At 40.1% G+C, this 8,768-nt stretch overlaps 1 protein-coding gene across 2 annotated transcripts in view; it reads right to left on the minus strand.

The window, feature by feature from the left end:
* The window catches only part of atg4b (autophagy related 4B, cysteine peptidase), an 81,252-nt gene that overhangs the window by 68,092 nt on the left and 4,392 nt on the right, over nt 1-8,768 (minus strand). Inside the window, exon 2 of one of the 2 annotated variants that reach the window (XM_043701722.1) lies at nt 1,672-1,726. The exons of the other annotated variant lie outside the window; for it this stretch is intronic. Within the exon in view, the coding sequence (XP_043557657.1) occupies nt 1,672-1,726 (55 nt within the window). The remainder of the gene's footprint in view (nt 1-1,671; nt 1,727-8,768) is intronic. 2 annotated transcript variants of the gene reach the window in all.

The following is an 8,768-nucleotide window of genomic DNA, read 5'->3' on the forward strand; positions in this document are numbered from 1 at the left end:
AGGTTTACAAAATTATGAGGGGCATGGATAGGGTAAATAGGCAAAGTCTTTTTTCTGTGGTCGGGGAGTCCAGAACTAGAGGGCATAGGTTTAGGGTGAGAGGGGAAAGATATAAAAGAGACCTAAGGGGCAACTTTTTCAGACAGAGGATGGTATGTGTATGGAATGAGCTGCCAGAGGAAGTGGTGGAGGCTGGTACAATTGCAACATTTAAGAGGCATTTGGATAGGTATATGAATAGGAAGGGTTTGGAGGGATATGGGCCAGGTGCTGACAGGTGAGACTAGATTGGGTTGGGATATCTGGTCGGCATGGATGGGTTGGACCGAAGGGTCTGTTTCCATGCTGTATACCTGTATGACTCTATGGCCCCTGATTGTAGAATCCCTAACCATTTATCTTCATTCACCCTGTCTTTTCTTGTTAATATCTCAAAGACTTTGATAGATCACCACTTAACCTTCTAAATTTGAAAAAATAAGCCTAATTTGTGGATTCACTCCTCATAACTCCTGAAGTTAAGGTAACATTCTTATAAATCTACATTGTATTCCCTCCAATCGTTCCTAAGGTACGATGTCCCAATCTATTCAGTATTTCAAGTGGGGTCTAACCAGGGTTTTATATATATAAAACTGCAGCATGACTTCTGCATCCTTATGATCAAATCCCTAGATATAAAGGGATATCAAGGGATATAAAGGAATTCCATTAACTTTGTTGATTATTTTTTGCTCTTGAACTATTCCCTCAAGAGCGAGTTTTCACATCTCTACTTTTCTTAATCACCTGTGTGAGAGTATCAAAACATTTGAGTTTGTGATTTTATAGTATGTTCTGAGAGCCCAAGTAAGCTAACACTTTTTTAAAAATTCAAATCAGGGGATATTGGCATCAGTGGCTGGGCCAACGTTTATTGCCCATCCATAGCTGCCCTTGAGAAGCTGGTGGTGAGCTACCTTTTGAACCACTGCAATCCATTTGGTGTCAGTAAACACAAAATGCTGTTAGGAAGGAAATTCCAAGATTTTGAAGGAACAGTGATGTATTCCCAAATCAGGGTAGTGTATCACATTGAGGAGAACTAGCAGGAGGCGGTATCTGCTGTCTTTGCTCTTCTGGTGTGCAGTGATCATGGGTTTAGAAGGTGCTGTTTAAGAAGCCTTTGTGTGTTACTGCAGTGCATCTGCCATCATGCACTGGTGTTGGAGAGTATGAGCATGAGGTCAATTAAGTCGATTGCTTTATCCACTACGCTATCAAGCTTCTGGAGTATCTTTGGAGTAATACCCGGCCAGAAAAGTGAGGAACATTCCATCGAACTCCTAATTTGTCCCTTCCAGATGGTGTTTAATCTTCTGTGGGGTCAGGTGGTATTTTATTCGCTGCAGGATTCCTAGCCTCTGACCTATTCTTCTAACCACAGTATTTATGTGGCTAGCTGCTGTTCAAAGTCCAATTCTCAACATTGTGAGGGAACATCGCTCACAATACATTCTGGCTTAGCTCTGCATCATCTGCAAGATTAGAAATATTACAGGTGGTTCACACATCCAAGTCATTGATTCTTCCCGGTATCCCACTGGCCACAATCTGCCACTACAAGAATGACCTATTTATTCTTGTTTCTGTAGTCAATTCTCAATCTGTGCCAGTACATTACCTGCTTACCATGTACCTTAATTCTGCTGACCAACGTCCTGTGGAAGACCTTACCAAGAGTCTTCTGAAAATTCAGACATAAAATGGATAAAGGAAAATCAATGTGTCAGTAATGTTTTCAAAACAAAGTCCACCACAATTTGCTATCTGCAATGACTTGGAACTTCCATGCTGCTATACTCAGATTATTTTTATCCAAATGCTCATTTATCACATCCTTTATGTGAGATTCTAGCCTTCAGCCTACTACTGATGTAAGATTAATAGGTCTTCAATTCCTTTTCTCCTCTTGCTCCTTAAATAGTGGTGTGACATTTGAAATCTGCAAGATCCATTTCAGAATCAGTGGAATTTTGGATGATTACCAATGCATCAATAATCTCTATAGCTACCTACTTCAACACTCTGGGATGTAGACAGTTTCCCAGGACTTATCAACTACCACCACAGTAAATTTGCAGCACAAGCTTCTTATTCATTTTCTTTGACATCTCATTTTCCCTAGTCACTTGGATTTCTAGGATACTTCTTGTACCCTCCTCAGTGAAAACTAGATACAAAGTAGGCATTTATCCAGTCTGCCATTTTTCTACTCCCTTTTACAAATGCTCCTGACTCTGCTTTTAATAGACTCACGTTTGACTCAGCCAAATGTTTCCTTTTTATAAAGATTTTAGTCAATTATGTTTTTTGCTAGACGGCATTCTATTCTATCGTTCCTTATTTGTTTCTTGATCCTTCTTTACTGCATTACAACAACTTCCCAATCCTCATTTCTGTCCCAATTATATGCTTTTTCTTTTAACCTTATGTAATCCTTACCTTAGCTATGATTGACTGACCTTGACTTTCTGCACTTTGAAGGAATGTATACTTGCTGTAGGCCTTGTAATAGTTCTTCAAAGACTGTTGATTGCTGTTGTAAGTCATGCCTTTTAATGTATTTTCCCACCTCATCCAACTTTGTGCCTCACACTTTCATTATTTCCCTACTTCAAATTTAAGACAATTGATTTCGATTAAACCACCTCACTTTCAAACAATGTAAAATTCTATCATGTAGTTACTCATCCTTACAGTTTCCTTCACAGAAATTAGTTCTTTTCCACTACATAATGCTAAATCCAAAATAGCCTATCCTCCGGTATGCTCTACGAGATTTGCTCCAGTAAATCTCCCCAAGACAATCTAGAAGCTTTGGTGCTCATTTGATTGACATCAATCTAATCTAATCTAATCTAATCTAATCTAATCTAATCTAATCTAATCTAATCTAATCTAATCTAATCTAATCTAAACCTCCCCAAGACAATCTAGAAGCTTTGGTGCTCATTTGATTGACATCACCCATAGTTACTTAGTTTCACATGCTGCAAGCTTCTCTCATCTCCAGATTTATACCGTGCCCCATAATATCGCTATTTGATGGCCTATAAAGAACTCCAATCAATGTCTGCTGCCCTTTGCTGTTTCTTAGTTCTATGCAAACAGATTCCTCACACTGTTCTTCCAATCCAAAGTCCCCCTTCACTGATATACTAATCCAATTTCTTATGATCAGCATTTCACCTCCTTTTCCCCCTGGTTTATTCTTCAGAAACAGAATATCCTGAAATACTCAGTTTCCAATTCTGTTCACCTGTCATGACATGACAAGTATATCAGAACAAATTCTCCCTCATTGTACTTTTAGACCATCTATCTTGTTTCAAATGCTACATGCCTTCAGGTAAAGCACTCTTCACTTTTTTTAAAAAAAAACATTAGTCTTCATTCCAGACACACAATGTTTGGCTTCTCCTGACTTCTAGTCTCCATCACAGCTTTTCGACTTTCTGTTCACAGCTTAACTCCCTTCCGATTTGAGTGACCTCCGAGATTCCCATCCCAAAATAAACTAGAGAACATTTAATCAAATCCCACTTAACAGATTATTCGCTGAAGTTGAAAGTTGATGACAAATTATTGACTAGTTAAGAAATTGCATGGTAGATATTCAATTTGTTGGATGTGATTAGTGGTACTGCACAGGTATACGAGTTGGTCCTAAACTATTCAAGAAACTTGTTAGTGCTTTAGATGACAGACTTGAAAGCCATCTATTTAAATTTGCCAATTGCACCAACATAATTGGTATAATAAGCATTACAGATGAAAGCATACAATCAAGATATTAACAGATTACATTAAAGAAATAAATTGGACAAATCATTACCAAATCTAAGTAAATATAAAATTATTTACTTTATATTTAAAAAGGAATAGAATGGAGTACTTTCCAAATAGTGAAATGCTGGGATCAACTGAGAGCCAGAAGTCTCAGAGGCCCACATACATTTTTTTTTTAATAGCTATTTTTATTGAAAATTTAACATATTTTTACAAGTTTACAAATTTAAAAAACCCAAGTATAAACATTGATATACAATTAAATCTTAAATAAATAACCAAAATTTATCAAACAAAAAAGAGAAAAAAAACAAAACTCAACTAACTACTAATCTAATCTACAACTAATTAAGTCTCTTACATTATTCAAAGAGGAGGAAAAAAACCCAATGGATAACACAGAAATTGGGTAGTGAGATACATGCTCGGAATGTATTAACATCAAATCGTAACAAAACCAGTATTCACACGGGATTCCTCTCCCAAGGGGCCCCGGACCGGCCAGGACCCCACATACATTTTTTAAAAATTGTAAATGCAGTCAGGAATTAATTAAAAAGGGCAAATGGAATGCTGGCCATTTTTCTAGAGGAACAGAATGCAAGTGACCATTATTGAGCAATAATTATTAAAAGTCCTCGTTAGACCACAGCTGACGTCCTGAAAACAGCTCTGTCCATGAAAGATATAATGATCTTGAAGGGAGAAATTTTTTTTTACCAAAATGACCTGTGGACTTCAAAGGTTAAATGAGAGTTTACACAAATTCCTTAGAATTTATTATATTAAATTAAGTTTTCAGTAAATTAAGTAGAACAGATAGAGCATTTACAGCAGAACTCTTTCCATTGGTTGGGGAATCTAAGAAGCATAATCCAAATTTCAGGGGATTATGAAACATTTCTGTCCATGTAGATTTATAAAATTCTGGAATTTGCAAATTGCAGCTACTGCAAGATTACAGAGTTTTAATGCTCTGATTGATGGAGTTACATTTGCAAAATAGACATGGGGCAAAAGGAAGTACATAGAACTAGCTCAGGGAATACAGAGGAGACAGCAGTGTACTGGTAATATTACTGTGCCAGCAATCCAGAAGCCCAGGTTTATGATCTGAGGACTCATTCAAATATTGAAGCTGATGTAATTTAAATTAAAATAAATCTGGAATTTAAAGCTAGTAATAGTGCTAAGAAACTAGCAACTGTTGTTTAACAAAAAACACCTAGCTCATGAATGTCCTGCAGAGAAGGAAATCCGTATTCCTCTCGGTCTGGTTGACATGACTCCAGACCTACCGAAATGTTGCTGATTCTTAACTGCCCTTTGAAATGGCTGAGCAATCACTCATTCCTACCAGACTGCAGTACTGTAAGGCAGCAAGCTGATCAGCACCACGATCGAATGGCAGAGCAGACTCAATGGGCCGAATGGCCTAACACTGCTCCTATATCTTATGAACTTTCCAAGGGCAGTTTTAGATGATCAACAAATTCTCATCAGCAATGCCCACATCCAATGAAAGAATAAAAAAAAGAGTAGGAGGCATAAAGAGCTTAAATGACCTACTCCTATTCCTATGGATGTGCCCGCAATTAAAAGAGCAGGCAGCTTGAGAAACTCCTTGCCCTCAAATTCAAGGCAGGCTGCTGTGAAGGGACCAAGGTGAATCGGTTTACAGAATCTCGAAGGCAAAATCAGAGATGGAAGGAAAAAAAGCACACCATTTTTGGACTCTGTAGTTAACTTAAATGACAACAGCTACCTACATTTCACCATAATATTTATACCTAAAAACAGAAGCTACTATATTCTTTAAATGGGAAGTTTATACACAGATCATCAGAAAAGTAGAGATCCAAAAAAATTGAAACTTTTGTGGAAATTTCGCTTGATATTAACATTGAAATATAGAAAATAGGAGATGTAAGCCATCTGGCACTTTGAGTTTGCTCTGCCATTCATTGTGATCATGGCTAATCATCCAACTCAATAGGATGGCTTTCCCTGATATCCTCTCATTCCTTTAGCCCCTCGTGTTACATCTATCCCCTTCTTGAAGTCATACAATGTTTTGGCTTTGACTGGTTTCTGTGGTAGTGAATTCCATAGGCTCACCACTCTCTGGGTGAAGAAATTTCTTCTAATCTCAGTTCCTAAACTGTTTACCCTGTATCCTTCGACTGTGATGCCTGGTTCTGGACTCCTCCCCCAGTTGTGAACATCCTTCCTGCATCTACCTTGTCAGGATTTTATAGGTTTCTAGAAGACCCCCTCCATTCTTCTGAACTCCAGTGAATATAGTATTAACCAACTTACCCTTTCCTCATACATCAGTCCCACTGTCCCAAGAATCAGCGGTAAACCTCTGTTGCACTACATCTATCGCAAGAACATCTTCAGCGGTAAACCTCTGTTGCACTACATCTATCGCAAGAACATCTTTCCTCAGATAAGTTAACAGGAGTGGCACACAATATTCCAGGTGTGGTCTCATCAAGACACTGCATAATTGTAGCAAGGGGGTGGCACGGTGGTTAGCACTGCTACCTCACAGCGCCAGAGACCTGGGTTCAATTCCTGACTCAGGCGACTGACTGTGTGGAGTTTGCACATTCTCCCCGTGTCTGCGTGGGTTTCCTCCGGGTGCTCCGGTTTCCTCCCACAGTCCAAAGATGTGCAGGTCAGGTGAATTAGCCATGCTAAATTGCCCGTAGTGTTAGGTAAGGGGTAAATGTAGGGGTATGGGTGGGTTGCGCTTTGGCAGGGCGGTGTGGACTTGTTGGGCCGAAGGGCCTGTTTCCACACTAAGTAATCTAATCTAATCTAAGAATATAGTCAATGCAAGGGCTGTGAGAGAGAGAGAGAGAACGAATGGGTGTTTTCATATGCAAGTACGGACATAGTAAAGATAACATTTAAAGCTGAAGGAGATGGTCTTATGATTAACGGTGAAAACATTCACCTTGACAGGAACTGGAACAATACATGGGGGAATAATCAAGTGGAAGAGTTACAATTCGAAATTAGAGAATGAAAAGAAGAAAATTCACCAAAGTCGTTCACAATAGAAAGCACGAATATCAGCAATCTTCAGCAAAGTCTCAAGAAAACAACTGCCACAAAGAACTTTGGGGCGGCACGGTGGCACAGTGGTTAGCACTGCTGCCTCACAGCGCCAGAGATCCGGGTTCAATTCCCGCCTCAGACGACTGACTGTGTGGAGTTTGCACGTTCTCCCCGTGTCTGCGTGGGTTTCCTCCAGGTGCTCCGGTTTCCTCCCACCATCCAAAGATGTGCAGGGTCAGGTGAATTGGCCATACTAAATTGCCCATAGTGTTAGGTAAGGGGTAAATGTAGGGGTATGGGTGGGTTTCGCTTCGGCGGGTCGGTGTGAACTTGTTGGGCCGAAGGGCCTGTTTCCACACTGTAATCTAATCTAATCTAAAAAAAAAAGTTGCGCTTAATCTAAAACTGGAGGCTTCCCCTGAACTGAGGCCCACCATATTGCTTTTGTTCGGTCTTTGCTCCTTATTAATTCATCTTCTCTCAAGTAAACATAGATAGTACATGGATACTGCCTCAAGGCCGTATGCCTGTCAGCTTTGTACAGGTGCTGCTTCTAATTTTTTGGATGCACCTGGGCTGCCACAGCCATTGAGGCAAGGAATGTATTTTTTTCCCCATGAACAATAAATGAATTATAAGCACTGTTCACCATAAAGAGGAAGGAGGAGAAGAGGAGGGGACTAAATCAAAGCAGAGCTGGAGGGAGAAAATAATTAACCCCAACACTCATGGTGCCCATATCTCTAAATAAGGAACATTTCATAACTAATATTACACACCTTTACAGTCAGTGGGATTTGAATCAAGCTCATCTGTGCCACAATAGACCCTAAAACGTTTGTTTTTTTTTCAATTTAACCTATTTTTTTATAATCAACTGGTTCAGAGATGTTATTACACACCACTGAAGCCAGTGGGATTTGAACACAAGCCTTCTAGTCCAGCAGTAGCCCTTAAGGAGCATGTCATTTTTGTGTTTTAATCAGCCCATTCAAATATGTTATTACACAACTGTGGAGCAGGTGGGACTGGAACTCAGACCTCCCAGTACAGGAGTATGGGCGCTACCACTGCATCACAATTGCCCTTAAGGAGTATCTCAATGTACGCTGCATCATTCACACCATCTGATACAAGAACCAGACTAAATTACACCAACCCTAGGAGGTTTATTAACTTTAAGGAGATAGCACAAGCTGAATCATAACGTGTCCGAGGAACAAGTCATGTCTACAGACACTAAGGATTTGCGCATCTCACAGACTGCTCTGAGCAAGATAGCCGTCCAAGCAAGACTTTTAACTGGAGCTATTCTAGTGTCAAAAGCATTCTGCAAGGTGTGGCTAAGTTGCATGCAAAGTCCACATAGAAGTGGTGTTTCTCATCTCACATTCTACAATGGAGTATGTGTCAATACCAAGAGGCTCCACAGCCAAACCGATTTTACTTTTGGGGATTGAAAGAGGAGAGAACAGAAGTAGTCCAGGCACAACAATGCCTCTTCTTCCTTAGGCAGCTTAGGAAATTCAGCATCTCCATAAGGACCCTCACCAACTTTCACAGGGGCACCACAGAAATCTTTCCATTCAGGTGCATATCAGCCTAGAGAAGCATCTGCTCTGGCCAGGATTGAAAGAAACTATGGAGAGTTGTGTGCACAGCCCAGGCCATCACAGAAGCCAACCTCCAATCCAAGAACTCCATTTACACTTCCCGTTGCCTCCTCCCACCCCAGTAATGCTCTCCTCCAACCTGTTTCAACAATTTGAGTAGAAGCTTGAGTACAGGTTCAAAAACAGCTTCTTCCCTGCTAATATTAAACAGGTGAATAGACCTCTCTCACTTGTTGGGGGGGGGGGCGCGGGCAG

The sequence above is a fragment of the Chiloscyllium plagiosum genome, chromosome 13 (genome assembly GCF_004010195.1).
Source record: "Chiloscyllium plagiosum isolate BGI_BamShark_2017 chromosome 13, ASM401019v2, whole genome shotgun sequence".
Taxonomy (NCBI): Eukaryota; Metazoa; Chordata; class Chondrichthyes; order Orectolobiformes; family Hemiscylliidae; genus Chiloscyllium; species Chiloscyllium plagiosum.